The sequence below is a fragment of the Maylandia zebra genome, linkage group LG7, assembly GCF_041146795.1.
Source record: "Maylandia zebra isolate NMK-2024a linkage group LG7, Mzebra_GT3a, whole genome shotgun sequence".
In the NCBI taxonomy this organism is placed as follows: Eukaryota; Metazoa; Chordata; class Actinopteri; order Cichliformes; family Cichlidae; genus Maylandia; species Maylandia zebra.
In genome coordinates this window covers 8978525-9004978 of record NC_135173.1, presented here as the reverse complement: position 1 = coordinate 9004978, position 26454 = coordinate 8978525, and the positions used below count along the sequence as shown (strand labels likewise).

At 40.4% G+C, this 26454-nt stretch overlaps 3 protein-coding genes across 4 annotated transcripts; 2 read left to right on the top strand and 1 right to left on the bottom strand.

Annotated features, from left to right (window-relative positions):
- Positions 1 to 384: 384 nt before the first annotated feature.
- Positions 385 to 12335, top strand: nr1h4 (nuclear receptor subfamily 1, group H, member 4). Of its 2 annotated transcripts, XM_004563463.4 has the most exons (10): positions 385 to 570; positions 1269 to 1449; positions 3954 to 4331; positions 7462 to 7602; positions 8503 to 8645; positions 8749 to 8847; positions 9098 to 9197; positions 9349 to 9495; positions 11151 to 11264; positions 11384 to 12335. In XM_004563463.4, the coding sequence occupies exons 2-10, from the start codon at positions 1353 to 1355 to the stop codon at positions 11620 to 11622; spliced, it is 1458 nt and encodes a 485-aa protein (XP_004563520.2). In that variant the 5' UTR covers positions 385 to 570; positions 1269 to 1352; the 3' UTR covers positions 11623 to 12335. The 2 variants fall into 2 exon arrangements, with proteins under 2 accessions (XP_004563520.2, XP_004563521.2); XM_004563464.4 differs by lacking the exons at positions 385 to 570; positions 1269 to 1449 and adding an exon at positions 2626 to 2872.
- A 537-nt stretch (positions 12336 to 12872) lies between these two features.
- On the bottom strand, positions 12873 to 15873 carry c1qtnf13 (C1q and TNF related 13). Its single transcript, XM_004563462.4, has 2 exons — positions 15589 to 15873; positions 12873 to 14410 (listed from the first exon to the last, which is right to left on the bottom strand). Exons 1-2 carry the CDS (start codon positions 15617 to 15619, stop codon positions 13356 to 13358), a joined length of 1086 nt encoding a protein of 361 aa, XP_004563519.1. The 5' UTR covers positions 15620 to 15873; the 3' UTR covers positions 12873 to 13355.
- Positions 15874 to 18633: 2760 nt separating this feature from the next.
- On the top strand, positions 18634 to 25453 carry ube2na (ubiquitin-conjugating enzyme E2Na). Its single transcript, XM_004563461.3, has 4 exons — positions 18634 to 18793; positions 23045 to 23291; positions 23486 to 23626; positions 24188 to 25453. The coding sequence occupies exons 1-4, from the start codon at positions 18764 to 18766 to the stop codon at positions 24232 to 24234; spliced, it is 465 nt and encodes a 154-aa protein (XP_004563518.1). The 5' UTR covers positions 18634 to 18763; the 3' UTR covers positions 24235 to 25453.
- The last annotated feature ends 1001 nt before the right edge of the window (positions 25454 to 26454 follow it).

The following is a 26454-nucleotide window of genomic DNA, read 5'->3' as shown; positions in this document are numbered from 1 at the left end:
AGTTCAAGGACAGATAGGAGCTATTGCCACACATTTGCTTTCAGAAGCTTTCCATTATACCTCAATTTTTTTTGCACTCATGAAAATATTGTAAAGGAAAACAAACATATCGCTCAAAATCCACAGCTCTCCCCGGCTTTCATTATTACAAGTGAACTGTTAGATGATTTTAACAGACATGGCTTATACTCGGCGGGCTCCCACTCATACCAGTTTTTGTGTCATGCTAATGACTGGATATGGCTCCATGTGTGTGATGTTTGTGTATGTGGGTGGGAATTCATGCGGTAGCCTGTTGTCTTATTCAGATAAAGAGGGATTTGGCTTGGATAGGGAGGAGGGTTAATTAATAACCACCCTCCATTTCTCCCTGACCCCAACTTAGTCACACATGGTCTCAATGATGTCCAGGCACCAGCAGCTTAATGTTCATTAGAAAGTATTGATGGAGTTGTAGCTCACAGCGTGGATATTCCCCCCTCCCAAACCAAAAAAAGAAAAAGAAAAGAAAAAGTCACAGGAAGGAAAAATTCAGCAAGAAGGAACTCAACCTCAGCTGCCAAAGAGAAGGTAAGAATTGTGAGATTGAGAACGAACATATTTCTAATTTACTGGTGACTTATTATTAAGGCTGTGGTGTGGCATTGTTTGAAGATTTGGTTGAAGTGTGGGCAGCGGGTTTCTGAATTCTTGTGGGTAGCTTTAGACTCAAGGGAAATTACACCTAGTTAATTAAAAATGTGGCTGGTGAGGTCTATAAAAGTCATGTCTCACATGGGAACATATTTTGTCCCTAGCAGCAGAAAGCCCTCTGACACATTTGAGAACTGGTATTAAGATATTGTACGCGATGCTTTCAATCTCCTCAGCTGTCCAGATTTTAATATAAGATTTAATAAGCAGTGCTGTTTGCTAACAGGTGAGGCCTCCATATATGTTCAGTGAAATCAAATTAACAGAGACAATGATCTTGTCATACTAATGACACAGTCTTACATGAATCTGTAACGGGACAGGCAATAACAGAAAGAAAGAACAGACCTCTTTCCATGACTTGGTCTTCCTGCGGCAGTCTGGTCATCTGACCTTCATCCTCCACCTCTCTGTAGGGAAGCACCGAACATCTCTTCCCAGCGTGGGAGAGACCTGTCAGGTGCAATGATGTGGAGACTCCCAAGATGATTTTTAATTCCAGCGGGGCGCAGACGTCTAAGGGACTTGCGTTGCTTCATCTCGGTTGACAAATCACTTTTTCATGCTTGTTACAGAGCTCCCCAAATTCAAAGCGTGTGACTGCTTTCCAGCCCAGTCCAACCTGTGTTTTCTGAGGCGGTGACAGACAACGCTCCTGAATGAATGAGTGGATGGGCCCCGACATCAATGTGGTGGGACCACTGCAGCTCCCACCCAACGATGAATTCTCCATCTTAGAGAGTTCCCACTTTTATGGTAAGTTTACAGAAAGACAAAATCAAAACTGAGCAAGTGACAACATTCTTTGCAATTATAATCAGTACAAGCATGGGGAAATCATCGCTGCATTTAACTTGTACTAGTGTTTAGAACAATAAAACAAGAAACCATATATAAAAGATGGCTGTAGCCACCCTGGCATCACCCATGCATGGGTCTGTGAACTATTTTGAAGCTTGAAATTGTTGCAGGTTTGATTTTAGGAGCTACAAGTGATCAAGTTTGTATGAGAGGAGGGCAGTGCTGAATTCCAGTTCTAACAGTAGAAAGATTAATTGGCAGGCTGCATTGACAGACTCATTGAGTGCAGTTTAAAGATGGGGATCCCTGCTAATTAGTGCTAAGTAACAAGAGAAATAGTAGGATATCACTCAAGCTAAGTTCTAGTAAAGACAACGTTGGAGTAAATACACATTAATAGATGAGTCATGCATGCACCATAAAAACCCAGTCCTAGCCTTAACCTTCACCCTACTCTTTAGCACATTTTTAGAACAGAAGTTTCTGTACAGGTTTTTATGTACAGATGAAGGAGCCATGAGCGCAGACAGTACAAACACAACCATGAGTATCAGTGAACTGATTTAACCAAAGCGAAGCTCTCAGCCACTAGTCAGGGTTTCAGCAAGAACTGAATATTAGACCATTTGCAAAGATATAATTTATTGATGATTTATTACTAATTCACAGTCACCTGTAAACAAACATACGTTTAATAGTTTGAGGCTACTTTGTGGCATTTTTCTGTCACAATAGTCAGTTATCTGCCAGTGACTAAGGGTCTGTAACAACTCTGAGTGAGTGGCAACAGAACGCCAATCTTCCACTAACAAGCTGAACGAAATTATTTTTTAAAGTAAAAAGTACACTCTGCACATCTGCTATCGCCTACTTTAGAAATCAGATCTTAATTTTGAATGAAAATATCAACTAACAATAGGTGACTCTCATCCAGCACCTGTAAAGCATTTATGGATGCTCAAATTCCTCCGAACAATTGCATGACCATCTGACCTGTCCACAAATTCAAGCTCACTGAACAGTAGCAGTCAGCTTGTACCTGTGTCCACATCTGGAAATGACTTCTGATATCAGCTGGCTACTTGCAGTGTGAAGAAATGTGACTATGTGGTTAATAAGTAGCTGTGACAACCTTTGCTCTTTCTGGGATTACTCAAGCAAGTGCCAAGTTGCTACAGTAGGTACTGTACTCAGATCTTTTGGGAAAAGCACGCCGATCGAAAGGAAGAAATTGAAGATGACTGTTTTGGTTAATAAAAGGAAAGATAGACTTGAACAGAGCACAGCTGGACAGTGTGGATCAGAGAGCAAAGTTTCAAAATAATCTGTGTGTTTGGGCTCACGGAAATGGCCATGGTCCAGACTAAGTCTTCAAGAGGTCAGTGTTACATTATACTATACTGATATTCTGCTAGTATTAGGTGGTCTGATGGCTTTAAAAGCAAAATTTAACATTTCACAGTCACTTTAGTCAAGAGATGATTGCATTGTGTTGTCTTGTCAATAGTCATCCCTGATAAGTTGTATATGAAGGTTATAAAATTCATCAGTATGTAATAATGAACCAAAAGTACGATCCTGTTAACATTCTTCGACTGGATATCACTTGCAAATGTGTAATTTTGTTCATTGTGCTGTTAAATCTAATTCTAAAGGCCACAATGTCCTCCGTGTAAGCAGGTTGTTAATCATTTATGGGTTTATAGTTTATAGTTATAAGAAAGTAGTTAAACCTTAAACTTTGTTTAACCGTCACGGTTTACAATTCTTGGAAGCAGAGTTTTGATTTTTGGATTTCTATACGACGGTTTATTTGATATTCTTTTCTTGGATTTTAGCTTGTAGCTTTATCTTGATGTATATACTTTTGTATTTTGAGCCTTCAGTTCTTCATCCGCTCCCTAACTTATTTAGTTACGTTGTTGCCTCAGTATTTTCTGTTTACTCTCCCGTGCCAGTTCCTCTGTGTCAAATTTATTTATGGTAAATGGCCTTATGTGTCTGTGTTTCTCTCCTTAGGTGTTGTTCCTACTTCCTGTTTTATTGTATTGTATTATTTTTTTTTACAATAGTTGCCTCTTGTATCATGTGTCTGCTTCTACTTCCCTCTCCTGGCTGATTATCTCAATCTGTTCACGTCCCCTGATTGTCCTCCGTGTCTGTGCTTATCTTTTGTCATGTAATCTGTTGGTTGTCCCGGTGTTACTGTCATGTAAGAGTCTACTAATTCTCTATGGTTGGAATTTTTTTTTACCTTGCCTTTAGTAAAGCTAGTTTAAAGGCAGGAGTCAACCGTTGCAAAGCTTTTCTTTTAATATTTTAACACTTTGACACTTTAGCTTTTCAAGGAACTTTATTATTCAAGTAACTTGTTCATATTAAAACTGCAACAACTGTACTGCGTCTCTGATTACATTTGACTAAGATGAAGCCACATGTCATTTCTCTTCTTCTCTTAGATATCCTCACAGATCAAGGCAGCCCTCTCCTGCAGGATCCTGACATCTTACCCTTCACCAGCTATCCCAGCATGCAGTATCAATTCATGGAGCCAACAGTGTCTTCCACTCCATACTATTCCACTCAGAACTACTACCCACAGTATAATGGAGACGAATGGTATTCACACACAGGGATATATGAACTGAGGAAAGGACCCCTCGAGGGCAGCTATGAGGCGGAGATGGAGGAGGGCTCCTCTGTTGTGCCGGCTGTGTGCAAGAGAAGCCGGCACCTGTCACAAGCTGGAAGGGTTAAAGGGGAGGAACTGTGTGTTGTATGTGGAGACAAGGCCTCTGGATACCACTATAATGCTCTCACTTGTGAGGGATGTAAAGGTGAGACGTAGAACAGGAAACAGCAGTGTGATCCTTAACTGTAACTGTTACTCTAAATAGCCTGTCTTCTTTACAGTGTAATGATAAGAGCAATTGGTGGAGCTGAAAGACACTAGCAATTTAGGGATTTTCTAAATGTGGTGACTTATCAAGGATGACATGGGTGGGCCTCGTGGGAAATGAAAAACTTTGATAGAATAAAAACAGGGTTGAATACAGTGGAGAATAAAGCAATAAAATCCTTTACTTTAGTGAAAGCACAGACATCCTAAAAAATAATACGTAACCAGGGTGACATCATCAGTTGGTAAATGGTAAAATGGTAAATGGCCTGTATTTGTATAGGGCTTTACTAGTCCCCAAGGACCCCAAAGCGCTTTACACATCCAGTCATCCACCCATTCACACACACATTCACACACTGGTGATGGCAAGCTACATTGTAGCCACAGCCACCCTGGGTCGCACTGACAGAGGCGTTGGTCCGCGATGTCCTGTTACAAAGGCCCAAGCAGAGCAATTTCAATGTCATGGCCTCGGTGACTCAAACCGGATGTCATGAGTAAGGGGTGGGAACTGATGGAATCTGCATACTCATATGGGAGCGACCTGGTAATGAAAAGGTTGGCTTATCCTAAAGCATATTGTGGTTGATTAATCTTCTATTGAAATTGAGACCATAAACTAATGATAAAATTACCAGCTTTTCAATACAGTCATGTTTCTTATTGTACCTGGAGGAGTTGCCCCTGCTAGCCATTAGAAAGAAGTAAAGGTACTTCTGCAGTGGCTTCACAATGCTTTAGTGCAGGGGTGTCAAACATAAGAACAGCAACACGAACAAGAATATCTCCACTTTAAAAAAATCTTTTACAATGTTTTCATCTAAGACTGACTGTGTCTAGGATGCAACTGCATAATAACGAGCTGAATGACATTTGCCCCAAATTCCAACATCATGTTATTGTGTTTAGCTGTTGACTTTAAGGGGTCTAACCATGATGACGATGTGTTTAAATCTACAGTTCAAACAAATGGAGAAGAGAAAACATGCTTTTACAATCTTGTTAATTCCAGATGTCTTCAACAGTTTGAAATGCCTGTGTAAGCGGCTCCAATGCTGGACCTGATACCTTACTCAGTTCCTGTAAAAACTGTTTTTTAAATCTGTTATCCTTTACAGCTGCTGTACACTGAGAACAAAATACCATTTATTTCGTACATCCATAGGGACAGGAGGTTAACTACGCAATCATACACTGAAGGGTTTGAAGCTGATTTTAAGGTAACAAAAAACAATAAAATTAGGCAATCTTACAGTAAGAGCAAGGACTTTACAACTCTTTTTGTCCCTTTTACAAATCATTAACTTGGGGATGAACTGCTGAAGGCCACCACTCTGCTGTCACCATGTCTTTATGACGCTGTTGATTTGGTGTGGATCCTGCCAAACAACAGGGTGAAACGATATAAGTGTAATTCCACACTGTGAAGTGGGACAATGCCAGGAGTGTGGCTGCTGACCTGTCCTGCCATTTGACTGAGAATAGGCTCAGGTCTACCTGGTACTGCCACCAGATTGGGTTCCTTCTCAGCTTTCGGCTGTACAATGCACGAGCAACCTGAGCTCAGTTACTCTACTGCATGCCATTGTGCTTAATGATGTCAGAATGTCTGCTAACTGTTCCACGGTTATTCTGAGCGTGTGTGTGAGTGTGTGTGAGTGCATGTCAGTACTCCGGGTATAACTTATTAGTGTGGTGTTTGGATTAAACCCAGTTGGGTTCAATATACAACTAAATTAGAACAGTTAGTGAAGCAGTAACTCGAGTTTTTTCCGAGTATAGTAACACTATCATTTATAGAAAGCTGGAATCTGGAGCTGATCCTTTATTTACTTTCTAAGTACCAATACCACAAAAAAACAAAACAAAAGTATTCAGCATAAGCAAAAGTAATGACACACACATTATGACATTGACATTTATGTTTAAAATAACATAACTTATGTCACGACCTGATACAGAAGCTGTAACATAACTTTTATTTTTTTCATTTTTGCCAGTCAGAGTAACAAACGCCACAGCATTCGTCTCTCCATTCACTTCAGTTCATCTCAGTTCAGTTGCGTTCTACTTGTATAGCGCCAAATCACTACAACAATAAAGTGCTTTAAATTGCAATACAGAGAAAACTCTGACAATCAGAAGACCTCCTCTGAGCAAGAGCTTGGTGACAGTGGGAAGGAAAATTTTCCTTTTAACAGTAAGAAACTTCCGGGAGAACCAAGCTCAGCGAGGGACAGCCATCTGACAAGACTGGTTGGGGATAAGGGGAGGGAGACAGGACAAAAGACGCACTGTGGAAGAGAGCCAGAGATTAATAACTCACACAATTTATCGATGCAGATTATGGAAGCTTTGTTTCTGCCAGTGGAAAAAAAATGCCAGTCAGAACTTGTTGGGTTAATCAAGAATCTGAGTTAGGTATGTCAAAATTCTGAACAAACTCTAAGTTATGAGATAATTACCTGAAATTTTAGTCATGGATGATTTTTTTCTCCTGTAATTTAAACGAGCTTCCAAGATTTTTAATAGCGCTTAGTTGCCTAGCCTTTCCTTTCTTTCCGTGAGTTGCTAAATGTTCACAGTCTAAATGACACTGTAAAGGATTAAGATAACACAAAAATAACTTTAAGGAATGATAATTGTTTAATCAGCTCTTTTTTAGGCTTATGTAGTATAAAGGTAGATTCTGAACATTCAGTTCAACTGATATAGTGCAAATTTACAACATCCATCACCTCAAGGAGCTTTATATTACAATGATGATAACGATATTAAAAAAAAACCCCAACAATTACATGACGCCCTATGAGCAAGCACTTGGTGACAGTGGGAAGGAAAAACTTCCTTTTTAATAGGAAAAAAAAAGCTCTCCAGCACAACCAGGCTTAGACAGGTGCATTGATCCACCACGACCTTTCAGGGTGAGGTTGGGGGTTTAGGAACGTTGTGTCAAATTCCCTAAAAATCCAGTGATTAACTGGCAAACACTCATGTGCGCATTAAAGATCATAACATATCGGCGTCCCTTGTTGTTAATACATTTTTATTTTTACCACGTTCAGGTTTCTTCAGACGGAGCATCACCAAAAACGCTGTGTACAAATGCAAGAGTGGCGGAAACTGTGAGATGGACATGTACATGCGCCGGAAATGCCAGGAGTGCCGGCTGAGAAAGTGCAAGGAGATGGGCATGCTGGCAGAATGTGAGTATCGCTGCATTCGAGGATGCTGAAACAGGGATTATTTTTTTAAAGAGCGTTAACGTGTTCCCACAGTAACATCTACTTATTATGATTAAGAGAGACTGCTAAATATAAGTGTACATTTTCCATTCTGACATGGGCTGTTGGATTTTAATGGGGGATTACATGTCAGTACATATCACACAGTACAAACATCTGTTTATCTGTTTAAGCTGCATTAAAAAAAATAAGAACATGACACATTTGCTAAAGTGATTTTTGCCTTAAGTTGATGTTTCTCAGTTGTCTCTATAGTTTCAAATGCTGAGCTTACCTCAAACTGAAGGCAAAATCTGTAAATAGGAGCACCCACTTTTCTGAAACTGGGTATTGGAGGATTATTGGGGTCTATTATAGAGCTGTCAGCTGAAAAGAGAAGAATGAGAGGCTGGACTCCTGTTGCTCATAAATAGTACAGAGAAGATGTGATGAATAATGCAGGGTGAAAGTCATTCACGACTCTCTATCTGCTGCCTCAACAAGAGACTAGTGAGTTAGATTTTTGATCAAAATGTGAGAAGACAGATGGTTACTGAGAACGCTTCTCTTCTCAGCACTATCTTAAGTGTAAACTTATTATGCAATTGATCAGAGAAATCTAAAGTAGAGGCAGTTGCAGTGTTTTGGGGAAGGAATAAGGTAGAAAAGGAATCACATTTAGTAGAGTGCAGTTCACATTATGATGTGATGTTAAAATAGTAAACAGCAAGAGTTGCAGTAATCTGCCTGCTTGTTGCACATAGATAGTAATTAGTTTGACCAAAGCCATCATAGATGAAAATAAACATTCAGCACTGCCGCTGCATTAAAAACCTGCAAGGTATTTAACACGCAAAGTGAATCCTTCGTCGCTACTGACAGGCCTGCTGACAGAGATCCAGTGTAAATCTAAAAGGCTGCGGAAGAACACCAAGGCCTCCCCAGGACAGTCGACTGGGGATGAGACGGAGGGGCCAGAGAATGTCGACAACAAGCAGGTCACCTCCACCACCAGACTGTCAAAGGTAACCTCAACATCTGCAGATGTCCTCAGAGCTCGCTGATGCTCTCAAACAGGCACAGAAGACGTCAATGATGGGCTGTTTTTGATTTTCTCTTTAAATCCAGGAAAAAGTTGAACTCACCAAAGAGCAGCAGGCACTCATGAAACTCATCGTGGATGCTTATAACAAACATCAGATTCCTCAAGATTTTGCTAAAAAGCTGGTACGAAACAGAAATATTGATATTAAATAACCAGGCGAACAGTGCTGATAAAAACTGGCTGCTGGGAATGCAGCTAAGAAAATAAAACCTGTATGCACAGACATCAGACAAGCAGCACCAGCTTGTTGGGTGAAATAATGTTTGCATGACTACATGCCGCCGAGACTGTTTTATTCGTTTGCTTTGTGGAGTTTTTGCTGTTTGCTCCCTCTTCCCTCTGATCTGTTTTTCCCGCTGTTTTTTCCTCAAGCTACAAGAACAGTACAGCGCAGATGAAAACTTTCTTCTACTGACAGAAGTGGCAACAAGTCAAGTTCAAGTTTTGGTGGAGTTTACAAAAAGTATTCCAGGTAATTCTTTTTTCTTTTTACCAATCCTGTGGAGCACACTGCAGTGTTATCTTAAGGTCATGGACAGAGGCATGACAGATGCTGGGAGAGTACGTAAAGTAAAAACACAGTATCTTGCCTGTTGTAATGACAAGTGTTATGACTGTCATAGGGTTTCTGTCTCTGGATCACGAAGATCAGATTGCTCTGCTGAAGGGTTCAGCTGTGGAAGCCACATATCTGCGCTCAGCTCAGGTTTTCAGCAAAAAGATGCCCACTGGATACGCGCAACTTTTAGAGGAGAGGATACGGAAGAGTGGTGAGTCTACAGCAGCACCTATAAATGTGTCGGTGCAGATATTCAGCAGTTATAGCAGATGCAGGTTTTTATGTGTGCAGCTCTTGCTTCATGACCTTCAGCAGTCTTGGTCTTCTGCAGCCAAGCAGCTAAGTCTTTCAGGTCCTTGATTAATATTTGATCTGTGTCGGTTACGTATGCTGACCTGTTGATCTCTGGCTGGGTATAGATTACGCATGAGCACACACCTTCACTGGCTATTGTTTCACTCCGTTCGGCGCTACATGTGCATCCATGCTTGCAGATTAAAGGAGAGGGGCTTTTCTGGGATTGATTTATTACAGCGCATGAGTTTCTTCTGCTGTTTTAATCCAAACCTATAGATTTTTGCTCACGTCCCCTGTGTTGTCTCCTTTAAAAGAAAAAATCTTTTATATTAATGTGGGGTGTCATTATGTCAACCAGGTTGGACAGTTAGACAGACAGCAGCGGTGATGGCAGGCGTGTGTGCGCATCACTGGGTCCCTCAGTGCTGCTGTGGTGTGAATAGTGCCTATAAGAGATATTCACAGTAAAGGCCAGTCTGGGAGAATAAGTGGTCAAAGCTGTCTGAGGAGGCCATTGTTTCTTATCAAAACATCAGAAGTGCTATTGTCCACTTCTCTCCCTCTGAGCCCCGCTGGCATTTCTGAAAGCTCGATAATGTGCCCGAGCAGACAGGCACCCTCTGCTAGCTGAAGAGCTTTAATATCAGGAAATGCTGCCAACGTGCAAGAGCATACTAAACAAAAACTTTTAAATAATATAGAGAGTAGTTTGAAATATGTATATGAAATATGTTTATTCATATAGGCTGGAGCCTATCCCAGCTACCATAGGGCAAGAGGCGGGGCACACTGTGGACAGGTCACCAATCTGACACAGGGCTAGGATAAGGATAAGATCTATGATTAACTGCAAATAATTGTGTCGTAATTTCTGATGGCTTCACATACTGAATACAATTCACTCATAAAAAACTCTTTCTTCGCTCTCTCCTTTGCCTCGCTTCTCTCACACCTTCATCCACCTCCTCCCCACTCTTCTCACCACAATGCAGCAGAGCACATCCACCTCAGACCCTGTATATGTGATTTTGATTTAACTTTGAGAGACTCCAGTCTTTGATCATATTAGCTGTAAAAGCTTAAAACTGAATGTATTTTACATGAAAAACTTTACAGCATCTTTTAAATAAATAAAATGAATAGTATAATACAACGTTATAGATTATCCTGGTCAAAGTACAGGCTGTTACATAAAACAGGCCGTCTCTGTGCATCTTAAAACTATAAAACCTCGCCAGCTTTCAGCAGCATCGACAATCCTTTATTATCCATCAAGTTAGTGCACAGACTAACATTGTCTGCATAGAGCTGCAGATCAAAGACTTTTTATTATTAATTTGGGAAGGTCAGTTTACTGTGTTTAGAGCACTTCCAGTCAGTATAAACATGTTTATTGGCTCTTCCACAACATGAACAACAACAACAGAAATTGAATTACTCTAAGTAATTAAACCAAAGCTTAAGAGATGGCTTCTTACTTTGAGGACTTGTTTATTTACTATTCACTGACTTTATATATAAAACTTTCTATTTTATTAGAAAAAAATATGTTGCTTTCTTTTTCTGCAGGTATATCACAAGACTTCATTACACCCATGTTCAACTTTTACAAAAGCATCAGCGAACTCCACATGGCACAGGAGGAACAAGCTCTCCTTACTGCCGTAACCATCCTGACACCAGGTGAGCCCCCCCAAAAATAGTGTTAACGGCATTGACGGCATTGTTTCCTAAAGTAATATTTGATTCAAATTTTGATTTCTGTGAAGATGATGATCACTATCCACTCTATTCCTCTCCAGATCGGCCTTATGTCAAAGATCAGCAGGCTGTTGAGAGACTTCAGGAGCCCATGCTGGATGTGCTGAGGAAGCTGTGCGCCCTGCAGCATCCGCAGCAGCCGCAGTACTTCGCTCGTCTCCTGGGCCGTCTGACAGAGCTGAGAACGCTCAACCACTTCCACGCGGAGATGCTCACATCCTGGAGAACGGATGACCACAAATTTACCCCGCTGCTCTGTGAGATCTGGGATGTGCAGTGACGGGCCAGGACGAGAGAAGAAGGCGGTAACACAGGGGTGATAATGTGGACATTAACTTACAAGACAACATCATAGCTCAAACATACAGTCCTTTCCCAGCCTCTGTTGTGAAGCCATGACATTGGCATTAGTCATGTAGTGATTGGTTTAGAGTGCTGCTTGTGCCTTTCTCATGGATTACTCTATTATTTTTAACCATTCACAGACAAAGAGGCTCCTGTTCAAATATTGTGATTTGGCCAACCTTTTTTTTTTTTACTGTGTATATCATGCAAAACTTTGATTAGTCAAACAAGTACAAACACTGGAAAGCCACGGTGTGCTCCTAAGAAGTGGAAGGCTTAGATTAAGTGTGATAATGGGTGAATCCTACGATCTGCCTGAATAAATATTTTCAAGAAAAAAAGGGTTTACCTGGAAATAGTTTTTATAATAGTTAGTCACAACATCTGGGATGCAGTTATTCAATAAAGAGTAAGCAAAACCAAAAAAAAACAAAACATTGTCACCTTTTCTGCTTGATCATATTTGTATAATCTTTCACTTTTACATCTTCCAGAAACATTGACTTTTTATTCCTTATTTATGCCTGTAGGTAGCCATCTGGCCAAACAAAGGCGTCTCAATTAGAGGGCCGTGACTGAGGGATTTTTTTTTTTTTTTTGCATGTTTTAACCAATTTTCTAATTGCCAATAAAGATTATTTAAGATAAATGTTTGGCTCTTTTTCTCTTTCTGGTGGTAATGGTGCTGTGAATTAGAAGCTTTAAGAGCTTAAGTAGAAATGGCAACATTTAGGGATTCATGTTTGGAAAGAGATTTATCAGATGTTGAGTCCCGTGTTATAATATGTTATAAAAATCCTTAATTAAATGGTAAATGGCCTGTATTTGTATAGGGCTTAATCCCTAAGGACCCAAAAGCACTATACACTACATTCAGTCATCCACACACTGGTGATGGCAAGCTACATTGTAGCCACAGCTGCCCTGGGGCACAATGACAGAGGCGAGGCTGCCGGACACTGGTGCGACCGGGCCCTCTGACCACCACCACAAGTGTCTTGGTGAAGGACACGACGATGGAAACTGTCGGAGCCGGGTCTCGAACCGGCAACCTTCCGATTACAAGACAAAATGCCAACTCTTGAGCCAATATCGCCCCGTGTCTAATCTCTAGGTTTATCTTAGGTTTATTTTCATCCACAAACCAGCATTTGTTTGATTTAGAAGAAAAAAAAAGAACATATGTAAAACTCATTTAAGGAAATTTATTTATCATTTTCCCAAAATGCACACAAATCATTTAATCAGATCTTTCTACAAATAAAAGTTAAATAACTTTAACATGGTGCAACTCTAAGTCTACATTTTGTAGTACATAAATTCGAATAAACTTTACATCATTTACAACGTTTTTTTTTTGTCATGCAATGTTCACTTTTTTAAAATGAAAATTCTCAGATAGTTGTATCTGTGCACCTAAACCCAAACTGTATCACAGATTTTCTAAGAGAACATTGCACTTAGCTGTATCATAGCACCATCTGGTGGCAACAAATGTTACCTTTTGGAATAACACTGTTTAATAAAAACAAACAAAATGTTACAAAAAGAAAGAGAGAGAGGAATCTGTTAAACTATGCTGACCACAGTTTAAATATTCTACCTGACTCATTGACGTGGAGATAAACTGCAGGCTGGGAACAAAAAACAGCTACAACCTTAAGACATTTATAGGTGACCTCTGTCCTCCTGGCTGGTGGCAGGTGTTTCTGTATCTGGATAAACCATGAAGCCTGAGAACGTGGTGTACCTGCCCTGGTTGCTGTAAACAGCAAAGCGCTCATCCTGTTGACTGTACAGCCACACGCTGTCGCCCCTGCTGAGAGACAGCAACAAACTCTGACTCTGCATTTCCCTTCTCTTTGATGTGTCATCATCAAACACCATCGCCTGCACCTCACCCTTCCCGGTCATCAGCTTCACTGAAACAGCCCTACGAGGGTGTTTCCCCACAGTGAAGGCGAAGAAGTAGACCCCTGGGAAGTGGCAGGTGAAGCGGCCAGAGGTTTTGTTGAAATGGCCCCCTATGTTGACATATTCTACATCAAAGGTGATTGGTGGCTTTTCTTGTGTCCAGCTGCTGTGACCCATGAGGGTTGATGTCCGTGCTACTGAGAAGGCAGACCGCGGCTGCTCTCTCTGGCCTCTGACCTGAGGTGGACAGTTTGGGTAGGGTAGAGCAGGTGTAGACAAGTGGTTGCTGATGTAGCTGGTTGCCATGGCATCAGGATAGACCAGGTAACCTGAGAAGGTGATGTAAGGCCCAGCGTTGCTGTACAAAGCATACTGGGGGCTAGGCTGCAAGCGCAACCACACTATGTCCATTTTCTTCAAACCGATCATAAGACTTTGGCTCTGAACTTTTCTCCCTTTCTTGCGGAAGTCGTCATAAGCTATAGCCTGCACCTCCTCTCCGTTCTTCACCAGGATGACAGAAAGCATTTTTTTGGGAAATTTCCCCACAGAGAAGGAGAAATAGTAAGCCCCGGGGATGCGACAGCGGAAGTGGCCAGTGTCTGGATTGAAATCCCGTCCGATGTTGACCACGAGCCTGTTGAAGGTCACTGCCTTCTGCTTGCCTCCCACCACGCTACTGGTTTGCGTGGCAGAGAAAGCAGAGAGGAGACCTGTTGGCGCGGGAGGAGCATAAAGGGGAGAAGCTGCTCCAAAGCAGTTGATGAGGAGGAACAAACATAGCACGTAGCAGTGTGTGCTCCACTGATCTGAAAACAAGACAGAAATACCTGTGAAATTACATAATGAGATATCAGTCACTCAAAGCACAGGTACGTATATACCTGTGGTGTATATATTGTTTCTGTTGGAGGGAACCAATGAATTTCACCTTTAAGATATCATGCTAACCAAGTTATAGCTTCATATTACATATTATTATAAATTTTGGTTACATTTTAAATCCAAATCACTTTCTTTAAGTTTTCTAAGGGCTCTATGAGTGCTTCTCTAAGATACCTAGACTAAAAATCAGTGTTTAACTGAACTGCTCACAGCACATATCTATATCCATCAGGTAAAGCTTTAAAGGTCACTTAAAACCAAAAGGCTGGCAGCAAAGTGAAGTACACTTCATTTAGGCCTGGGAAGTATGGCTGCTCTCTGTTAACATAAATCTTTCTACTTGAATTAAGCCCTCGGTGTGAGCAGCAGCCCCTGTAATATGGCTGGTATTGTCTGTTCTCTCTGTGCACTGACGGAAGGGCTGCATTAGGTGCTGGTTCATCTGTTCCTCTGTGCCTTGAACAATGGAAAATTTCAAATGGCTGTGGAGGTGAAGCAGAACAAAATGCTAAAAGATATGAGAGCAAAACAATTTAGGAAACGTCATTTTATAAGTGCACAGGTTGACATAAATCAGCTATTATTATTACCATATTATCATGAATATAAAAAAAAAGTTTTTTACAAGCATAACTTATTAAATTTTACCGTCACACACATTTGTGAGCACAAACCTACACAGACAGAAATTTATGATCCTAAAATTTCTAATCCTTCACAAAATCTAATACTGTGTACGTACATGCATAAAAAATACATTTTAAATACTACAAGGTCAGATCTGTCTGATGATAGTTAAATATGTAACTCTGAGCACGAGCTGTCTTAACCAAATCCAAAAACTCTTGCTATCTAGTTGAAATTAAGTTTTCAAAACCTAATTTTAACCATTTAAAACAATCTTGCATTTGTTGCATTATTTAAAGTAAGTACTTACATTTATATAGCAGTAACACAGAGTGTAAATACATACAAAATACATAAACTAAGTCACAGAAATACATTTATGACAAACGGCATAATAAAAAAAAGAACTCACACTCATTCAAACACAGTGCTTGCATTAAAACGTAATCTATCCGTAAGAGACATAAAAACGCACCTGTGGAGCTACAATGGGGCAGAAACCGCATGGTGAAAGTTGTTGCACTGCTAATGTCCACATTATAGGCCTGACACCCAAAGGGGAAAAGCTTTTGTCCATTCGGATATGAGAGGAGGAGGAGGAGCTCCAAACCCCCTCCAATATATTCTTCTTATTCATCCATGAGACAAAAAATATCCCAAAATTCAACAGGACTCTGCAGGTTTATTGGACCTTGGAGATGTTCAGTCTAAGAAATGCGCTGAGTTGTCTAACACTGGGAAAGACAACATCAGGCACTGTGGTAACCTCTGAACAACTTCTGCTTCAGGAACAAGCACAGCTGGGAAGCACATGTAGAAAAAAAGGTGTTGCCAAATGACAAAAAAACAGCCATGTTGATTTTAATAGTAACTATTCTACTACAGCTTCTGCAGTGCAAAAAATACTGATGCTGCCAGTGCTACCCCTCAGCCTCCTAGTAGATGCACATGGTATACATTTGAAAATCCAGGTGACTTCCTTCTTGAGACACACGCACTAATCTGCTTCTGTCCCCTCCAATATGAACATGCATGCTGACTTTTGAACTGTGGTGCTGATAACAAGGCAGTTGGTCACTGCTCACTTTATTACATGATTGTTTATGAGTTTGATAAAGTAATTTTTATTTCTCATTTTTATTAGCCCGAACTGATTTCTGGGTCAAAGTAAGATGTCAACCGTCCAAAGACATGCAGCTTGTGGAGATAGGTTAATTGGATAATCCAAATTGGTGTGAAGGTGCGAGTGAATGTGAGTGCGAATGGTTGTCTGTCCCTGTGTGTTGGCCCTGCGACAGACTGGCGACCTGTCCAGGGTGTACCCCGCCTCTCGCCCTATGACAGCTGGGATAGGCTCCAGCGCCCCCTGCGACCCTGAAAAGGATAAGCGGAAGTGAATGGATGGATGGATATACTTTTATATATATTAACAGCTTTAATCTCTACTCCTCTTATGAAATTAAGTTGATGCTATACTATTGCACTGTATGTTAGGTGTACAAAGTAGAAAACATATGCATACAAGCGCAGTGATACTGGGTTAAATGCCATGATAACAGGGTTCTTGCTGATCGGAGCTGGCTTGGCCCTGGCTTATCGAAGAATTAAGGAAGCGGAACCGGCTGTTCAAACCCCCACAAGGCTGCCCGCTGGGATTGAAATGATGGGACGAGGCGTGAGTTTCTCAAAATGGGCTCATTGAGTGCAGCACGGATAAGATCTTGGAGAATGCACAGCTGCCGTGAATACTCAGAACAAGACCTCTGAGTGAAAAACTGGATTACATCTGGAGGGGCTATCTTGAATAACACCTTTGAGCGCAAATTGGATCACATCTTGGGAAGTGCACTGCGGTCGTGAGTTCTCAGAACCTGCTCTTTGAGCAAAAAGAACGACAACATCACGGAACGTAAGTTTGGATAACATCATAGAAAGCTCGCGGCTCTCCAACGGGAGATTGAGAGACCAGTGTTGGACTGTTAGAACAGCTCTGAAATTCATATGAGTTGTTTGCACTAAAGTAAAAACCACCATCACTTCATGCGGAGACCCCTTCGGCGCCAGCTGCGGTCTCAAGGCTGGAGCTGAACAAAACACCCTGATAACGACTGTGTTTAGACTGTTCCCCCCATTCCATGCAAGGCCACCTGGGTTGGCTGGAAGACTGTTTACTTAGCCTGGCGGGGCGAAGGACACCGTCTCAGCTGAACTCTGGACACACACACACACACACACACATACACTGATATGCACACACTGATCCCCCCTCCCTTTCCAAACGGCTTCGATGCTTGTGCCCTACCAGGGAAGATGGCAGTCGACTGAACCAGTGCAGACATGCTGCAGGACCGGATGCGCTGTCTACACCGGCTCTCTCTTACCCTTTACCCGCCCCTGTTGCTTGTCTTGTGTTTCTATGGTGTATTGATAGTCATGTGCTTTTTGTGCTGAGGTGTTTTTTCTGTTATCAAACTGTTCTCCCACTAGGAGCTCAGTCTGAGTGGAGTTTTTTTTCTCCTCCTCTTACCTCATGTTATGTATTTTCGTTGTTTTTTTCCTATCAGCCTACCTTTCTGACATGTCTCCCCAATGTGATGTTTGTGTAAAGTTGGTCAGAAGGTTCCTTTGTAAGTGCGCATGCGCTATTAGCGTGCTGCCTGCTGTAACCCTAATTTCCTTCGGGATTAATAAAGTATTCTGATTCTGATTCTGATAAATGTTGGTGCAACATTTACTGGATGGAACTGGATGAATATCTGAACACTCTTCTTGGCAGAATTGGTAGAGTTCATTTAAATTGGTTGGTTTCCTTGAATGGACACAGCTTTTAAATGCAGCCCACAAATTTTTAAGTAGGATTAAGTTTGGGGATTTGGGATGGCCATTTGAGAAGTTTAATGTTAGTATGCGTTATCCATTCCAAAACCGCTTTTGATGTGGATATCAGATCACTGTCAAGAATCACTGAAGAATTTGAAGTTAATCCCCCCTTTTTATTATCACATCTATTTTGTGCAATGTACCAGAACTAATGACAGCGGAACAGCCTTAGGAAATGGTGCTACCACCATGCTAGATAGTTAGTACAGTCTCCTTCAGCTTAAAGGCATTACCTTGTGTCATTGTGGCCAAATAGCTAATTGTTTATTTTGTCTGAACATAAAACTTTTCTCTGGAAGCCATTTGGCTTGTCCATATGAGCCACTGCAGATATTGGTCAAGCTCAATTTTGGATGCATAAATATATATCACTATAAATATCACTCATGTCACATAAATCTCATAAATCTGTTTTTTCTTAGTTGAATTTTTTTTAAACTTGCCAGTAACTGTTCGCTTCTTCTTTTTTTTTCATGTTATGCTATTAAAAATTAAACGTACAGGCCAGTCCACGTTACCCATATTTATTGTTTTCCATTAGGGCTTACCTTAAGAAGACGTTACCTTTACTTGGAATAATATTTTTTAACCATTCGAGAAACATGTTTGCATCGTGAGTGTGTTAGACAAGCAGCTGCTGTGTAAGTCACGTTCACGTCCCTCCATTCACTATCACCGTGACGCAGAGAACCCGGAAGACGTGTGTTTGCTGTCAATGCCAACGACAGAAAGAAGGCACTGAGAGCTAAAAAGCCCGCATTTAAGACAAGATGGCAGGACTGCCCCGCAGGATCATTAAGGTAAAAAGAAAAAAAAAATCAGGCCTCAAGCAACAGCATGCCTTTCGTAGTAACGGCAAAAATGCCACAATCACAGCCACAAACTCCTAAACGCTCTGGTGGTGCGCCCGGCGAGCAGTTTTGTGTGCTAACATTAGCATCTCGCTGGCTAACGGGTTGTTTGTTAAAGTAACTTCCGCTTCGTTTCTGCACCCACATACGCCGAGACACGGCGGGTTAAAAATACACCACCGTGCTGTAACGATGGCGGATAAAAGTCCTTACCTTTTCTAAATATACTTGTCTAAATATATTTTTCTGGTGTTCTCAAGTTGCTTGTAGTGCTGTCAGAAAGGCTGGCTAGCTAAAAATGCTAACGCCGGCTAGTTGTTTAGCATTGCTTGTATTTTAATAAAGCCCGACACTGCAAGCCTCGTGCCTTTACTGTATACTGCAATAACTTAAAATCACACACCCGTTTTATTTTTTTTTTCGTTATTTATTTTTATTTTTGGCAACCATTGGGAGTTAAAGGTTAGTAAGGTAATTAAAACGTGTTTTAAAAACTGCACAAATTGGATGAATGAAATCGCTCCCACTGTGGTTACTTCAACAAGGCGAATGACTTTCTGTTAATGATAACATTATGACTTGCTAATTTACTTAACGAGCTTAATGATTTGTAAAACTGTTGTTAAGTTGACATATTTAAGGCCTTTAGAGTTTCCTTTTCTGTACGCCACCCCAAATCAAAAATCCACACCTGCGTTACACTCAACCTGACGATTTTTTTTTTGGGCGAGGGGTCCATGTTTTTAGAACGAGTGTGACTGCTTGTTGTATTTGTTATGTTACGTTTAGGGTCACCGTTCAATGATTAAAATACATTTTCACTCGTTTGCCTTCTTAGCAGGGTAATGTGTCATTTTCCCATTTTTCTGTGTTTTCCTGAGTGTGCATTTTCTCAACCAAGCTTTCCAAATGTAGTTGATTCCTCACTTTTGTTTCCTTCTAGATCTGTTGTTGCAGACACAAGCTTTTTATTAGCACACACATCAATAAAAAGGGGACTTTTTGTGGTTGACTATCCACGTTCGTTACCTTATTATACAGAAATGTGTGCAAAAATAATTGAGTGAATGTTAAAACCAATACAGTACAATTGATTTGGTGGGTTCCAGCCTTTATCTATGCTGGACACTACACGTGTCCAGGTGTGTGAGGAAGCAGGCCACAGCACAGACTTGGTGGGAAAAGGTGGAAGGGCTGGGAACAGTACTTGATGGGACGAGCCCTTGAGCCCTGAGAGCGTGTGACTGGGACTGGGAGCCCCTCTACTGTCTGTGTTTTCACTGCATGGTTTTGTCTGTGGGTTATCTGAAACATTTCAGGAATCTCACTCACAGTTGCATGGAGGAAACGAGTGTAAAAGACGAGTGTGGTGGTTGTTGGAACATTTATTCAATTATATTTTGAATACTGTAAAGTTTGTTTTGTTGGAGTCAGTTGTGCATTTCAAACAGCAAAAGAAGAGACTATCATTTTTAAAACTGAGAAAATAACGAAACAGTTTTGTTCAACTTATTCAACAGTAAATACTTGAGTCCTGTGAAAACCAAGTTTATCCTTACTGCTTCATTGGGAATCAAGAATGCAGATAGCAGCCAGGTGCTGCTAATCAAATGCACATGATTAATTGATTGGCAGGTTTTGCCACTTTGGGGCATTTAGGCACAATCTCACAGGAGTGGGCATCCCAGCAAATTTCCCTCAAGTTCGGATTGTGCAATGCTCAAAGAAACTGCAAAAAAAACCCAAGAGCTAAATCTCCAACTCTGCAGGCCGCTGTTGGAATTTTAAAGTTCTTTAAAACACAGAAAGAGATTGAACTAGTATGTGTTGTTTGAAAGTGTTTCCAGGAGAAAGTCTCCTCCTAAAAAGAACAAGGCAGCGCCACTTAGGTTTGCAAAGTTGCATGTAAGCCAAACCTTTAAAGATAAATCATGATAACTCAAGGAAATTGAGATGTATTTTGTGTTGAGCTTGCTAACCAGCTGCTTAAAAACGTGCCTTCGTATTATGCAATCAGATCGCAAATTTGCATTTGCGCTTCCTGTCATATTGAGTGCTTCAGCTGTGTTTGGTTGTGTCATTTAAGTAGGGGTCACACATCACGAGCTGCTGGTATCTTATCTTTTGGAGCCTGTTTACACCTTCTGTAAGAACAGTTTTCTTGCACATTTTGCAGAGTGCTTTGTTAGGAGCTGTTAAATTGCCCCCCCCCCCCCCTTTTTTTTTTTATTTTTGACTAAGACTTGTGGGTTGGGGGATCCTTTGAACAGAGGAGACCTAAGTGAACACAACATATCAGCACAAACACCTCATGCAAAATGTCAAGCACAGTGGTGGTAGGGTGATGATTTTGCCTTGTTTTGAAGCCACAGGACTTGGGTACCTTGCTGTCATTGAGTGGACCATGCACTCCTCTGTATATCAATGTATTCTAGAGTCAAATATGAGGCCATCTGTTCAAAAGTAAAAGCTTGGTGAAAATTAGGTCATGCAACAGGCCAATGATCACAGCAGCAAATCTACAGCAGAATGTTTGAGGAAAAAACATAAAGTCAAAGTCCAGACCTTAGCCTGACTGAAATGCTGTGGTGGGATTTTAAGAGAGCTGTGGATAAGTGAAAGTCTGGAAACCCCAATAAACTGAAGCAATGTATTAAAGAAGAGTGGGCCAGAATTCCTCTAAAATAATGTGAGAGACTGATGAATGAAGTCATACAGAAAAGAACATTAAATTACTTTAAGTAATAGCTAAAGGGTCCCCCTCCAAAAAGTTGATTCTGTTCATCTGGACGTAGCGTTTTGTGGGAGAAACGTTTCGTCACTCATCCAAGTGACTTCGTCTGTCTCAGCTGACTGCAGGTTTCGCCAATCTTATAAACAGTACATTTGCATAATGACTGAAACCAGCCCACTGAAGGAACAATGGGCTGGGAGGTCAGTTCCTTAATCTTAATTATGCAAATTCTCATGGCCATTGATCAACAACCACTGACCACTGATCAAATTCCACTGATGAATGGCCATGTGCCAACCAAGGAAAACCCATTGTAAACTGTGCGTTTCATTGTCACAAGAATTTGTTTTCACTTGGTGAAGCAGAAAATGCGTGAATGTTTTGATACTTATTTCTAACCTGTGGCCAAGTTTGTTTTACACTGCTGTAAATAGAACACAGATTAGAAATTTGAGCAGGACTTGATTGTTCAGTTTTATATGGAAGAAAAATGAAATAATGTGCCAGACAACATCTTTTATGCAAGTATGCATAGACTAAAGCAGTCTGACCTAACACAGAAAGTTGAACACCACTGCTGTGATAGTCATTATCTCTGATGGAGATTTAGGCTCTCTAATGTTTAAGGACCCTGATTGTGATCACCATGAAACGCTTTAACTCAAGTGCATAAAACACACAGCGCCCATTATTGCACTGTTTCTCACATGTCTGGGTTTTTTGTGAAGATCTTTGGAAAGATTTCATGCTTTAAGGATATCTGTTGCCTTCAACCTTCTTTTGGATGTGTTTAGAAACTGCAGGGCTGCGTATGGTGCAACTCTGCACCCACAGTGGATAACAGGAGAGGACAGGGGGATTTATTTCTCACTGCAACAACTAAACACATCCTGATTTATGATCTATGAATATCAGCAAAACTTTTTAAAGTTTACTATTCTTTTGCTAATTAGATGCATTTATTGGTGTAGCTCTACGAGATATCACTGGAAACGCCGTTAATGACCCAGAATCAATATATCAGCTGATATGAAAAGATAAATTATTAGTGTCACTTATTCTTAAGAATATTGAAATATATATTACTATTATCGACTTCCAGTGATGTATTTTATAAACTACTTTGCACCTGTATATGAAGACTGCACATTGCCTTTATTCAGCTACAAATGCTGCAGACTGTAGAAGCACAATAAATGGACTTCCAGTCACTCTACTGGCCAGACCATGTAAGGAATGTGTAACGTCTTATTTTATGTTATATTTAGGTTTTTAGAAAATTTCCTGTTGGCACAAATCTGGAACCATATTATCTGAAACCATCATACCTGTGATTGCCCGGTATTATCAGATGTCTTTAATACAACATTCAAAAGCAGTTCCCCAAAATGACCTTTATGGACTTGGTATTCTAATTTATCTAATTCCTTCTCCTTCCTTTGTTTCCGCTTTCTTTATTTTTCCAGGAAACTCAGCGCTTGCTTGCAGAGCCTGTCCCAGGCATCAAGGCAGAGCCAGATGAAGCCAATGCCCGCTACTTTCACGTGGTCATCGCTGGACCTCAGGACTCACCTTTCGAAGGAGGCACATTTAGACTTGAACTCTTTTTACCAGAGGAATATCCCATGGCAGCTCCTAAAGTACGTTTTATGACCAAAATTTATCATCCAAACGTTGACAAGTTGGGAAGAATATGTCTTGACATTTTGAAAGGTAAGCCAGTATTGTAGCTTAAAAATCTATGAGAATATTAATCATGCCTTTCACCATCATATCAGAGACAAAGAATATATTGTCTCTTATTAAAAGTCTCTTCCTAAACAGGATCATTGGTCACTTTTCATGTGTTTTGCCTGTATGCATTTTTTTATTTGACTACACTTGTCTTTGTTTTTATTTTTTAATAGATAAATGGTCACCAGCTCTGCAGATTCGTACAGTGCTGCTCTCAATCCAGGCTTTACTAAGTGCACCCAACCCTGACGATCCCCTAGCAAATGATGTTGCAGAGAAGTGGAAGAGCAGTGAAGCTGAAGCCATAGAAACCGGTGAGAGCCATGATCTGGCGTGGTGTAAAGATAAGATTTACCTCATTATTCATGATGTTGTTAGCCAGTTTGATGCTCCTACGTTGTTATGATAATCTTGGTCCACAATCAACATTGCAGTTATGAAGAAGTTAGCAAATGCTTTTTAAAAACTATCACAGGCAAACCACCATGACTAACCAAATTTAGGTAACAGCAATCCTGATTTGATAATAAAGTTATTATAGTCTCGAAATTAAAGATTATTAAAGAGAACACTTGAAATGCTTACCATTCGTTATCAAAGAGAGTTTTATATAAGCTGTGACCTTTTTTTTTCTTTCCCCCCTCCCCACATTGCAATGTTATGACATCACAACAATGTGATTGGGCAGTTGTGATGTTGATCCTTGACTAAAATTATGGCATGATGATGATAATGCAGGAGCATTACCCATAATCGTGCCACTTCATCTCTGTATATAAACAAGTCACTTATATCACACACAATTAATATGGAATATTTTTCTTTTAAGTTATGTTTTCCTTTAAAATTGATGTATTTTTTATTTTACTTTGCAGCCAAGACATGGACCAGGCTTTATGCTGGAAACAAAAATGAAGTGTAAAGCAGCCTCTTGGAGACAGAAGTGGAAGCAAATTGTATGAACACAACTCATGTGCTGCCAAGACCACCTCCTGCTTTATTTGCATTTAAAGGACACCATCTTTTAGTGTATATACATGTCAGATTTTCTTATATATGTATACACACTAAAAGTACACACACAAAATATATATATATACTGCTGACATTTGGTGATTTAAATGCACACTAGAAATTACGAGCTGTCTTTGTCCTGACTCACTACTATTCAAATGCATGGGCAGAGGTTTTAGATCTACTCATCTAGCTTTCTTTGTCCACTGAGGGGAAAAGGTGTCTTGCATCACACGTTTTTTTTTTTTTCAGGGGGGAGGGGGCACAATTTTGGAGCAGGGGAATAAGCTGAGTTAGAGACTGGCTTAGATGTGGATAACATGATATGCTTTTTATGTTTCTTTTAACTTTGTTTTATCGTGTTGCTGTTCATTAAAAGCAGCTAACTCTACTAGCCCACTGTTTTTGTAGGCGCTCGCCCGGAGAAGGTTTAGTCCTGTGTAGGTTTGCCCAGTAGGACGCATAAACAATCATCGCTGTGCTGCTTCTTCGAGTCAATCTGGATTTGTTAAATATAAACTGAGATGACTGAGAACCAAACTGAGCCTGCCACTGTCACATTAACTTTTCCAGCCACTCTCAGTGTGGACTTGGATGTACAGTACTTTTGTGGATGGCATGAGAGTGTGTGTGGTGGGTTCAGTGGACATTGTGGACCTTTCTTTAGTTTTAGCACATACAGTATGTGTTGTTACCATATCTTGTCTTTTACATGTGAATCTTTTCTTGCTGTTAGCATACTAACTGCTCTTGCTTTTTGGCCCCTTACGTCATCAGTTTAATTCTGCAAAACTCTGTGGTTTACCTGCTCTCACTGGCATTTATTTCAAAAAGCAGTGCGGTTACATTTGAACAGTCAGTTGATGAAAGCGGGAACTGGGGTGTTGTGATTGGTGTGTGAGAAGAGATGCTGCATTGTGGAGGAGATCACACCAAAAGTACAATGAAGGCTTTGACTCTTGACTGTTGTGACTGGGCTTTGGCTGTAAAGTCTGTATTCATTTCACTTTGTGTAAATTCATTCTTTGTTAATCTGAAGGTGAAATGTTTTCCTGCTCTCAGAATGATATGAAACAGTCCAACTACAAACTTTTATGTTCTGTAAATAAATTCTGTTGATTAATAAATACCTGACTGTGATTCTTAATAGGACATGTGGTACATTGTGTCCAAGTTGGTTTGTAATTTGTACACACACAGTTACAGACAGTTCACCGTTCAAGGGGGACGGGGGTGGAGTCTAACCCTATATATCTATCATAAGGCGAAAAGCCATTACAGGGCAAACGGGGAGAGACAGATTATAGACCCAACTTCCTCTTTACATTTTAGGAAAATGGAAAAACAATGCAGTGATTTATAGAAATGTGCAAACACAAATGGAGGCAGGCATACCAGCAATGTGCTGACTAACACAAAGACAGTAACTGCTTTATATATCTGCAAAATGCAGCCTTTCATTATCTTTAGCGGCATGTTGCGTACTTCTTAGGTCAACAAAAACAATCCAGGGTGTTTTTATACTTCTTCCAATCTGTAATAAAAGGACTGGAACCATAGTAACACTTTGGGATGTTAAATATTTATACGACAAAAAAGGTAACTGGAATCCAAGTGAAATGAAAAATTGCAAACTTAAGAGCAAGTTTTATCAGCCACCACTTTTTTGTTTTTTTTGAGCTGGTATTAGATATTTGTCACTAGAATGGCATTCATACTTACCAGATAATACTTAGTATTGGAACTGCTTTCAATGCATGATGGCAATCTTTTTTTCAGTACTCTACAGTACTGGGCAAATGTCTTGGGCCTTCTCTCATTTCTTTTTAGTTTGCTAGGAAAGTGGGAAATTTATTGGATAATGCAAACGTACATGTAAATACAGTACATAAGGCAAAAACTGAGTTTGTACAATTCTAAAAAGCTCGACTGAATATTTGATCTGACCACCTTTATTCTTCAACACAGCCTGAACTCTCTCAGGAACCTTTCTTGTATTTTCTTTAAGTAGTCTTCAGGAATAGTTCTCCAGGCTTCTTAAAGGACACGCAGAGCTTTGCTTTGAATGCTGGTTGTTTTTTGTTCTTGTCTCTGTTAAGATGATTCCACGCAGTAATGTTGAAGTCTG

Bases quoted from the DNA above. Each gene is read 5' to 3' on its own strand.
- nr1h4 (XM_004563463.4), top strand. From the start codon at position 1,353: ATGAATGAGTGGATGGGCCCCGACATCAATGTGGTGGGACCACTGCAG. The intron at 8,646-8,748 runs GTAACCTCAACA...CTTTAAATCCAG, and splicing joins CCACCACCAGACTGTCAAAG to GAAAAAGTTGAACTCACCAA. The intron at 9,198-9,348 runs GTAATTCTTTTT...TGACTGTCATAG, and splicing joins GTTTACAAAAAGTATTCCAG to GGTTTCTGTCTCTGGATCAC.
- c1qtnf13 (XM_004563462.4), bottom strand. From the start codon at position 15,619: ATGCGGTTTCTGCCCCATTGTAGCTCCACAG. The intron at 14,411-15,588 runs GTGCGTTTTTAT...TCTTGTTTTCAG, and splicing joins GCCCCATTGTAGCTCCACAG to ATCAGTGGAGCACACACTGC.
- ube2na (XM_004563461.3), top strand. From the start codon at position 18,764: ATGGCAGGACTGCCCCGCAGGATCATTAAG. The intron at 18,794-23,044 runs GTAAAAAGAAAA...TTATTTTTCCAG, and splicing joins TGCCCCGCAGGATCATTAAG to GAAACTCAGCGCTTGCTTGC. The intron at 23,627-24,187 runs GTGAGAGCCATG...TTTACTTTGCAG, and splicing joins AGCTGAAGCCATAGAAACCG to CCAAGACATGGACCAGGCTT.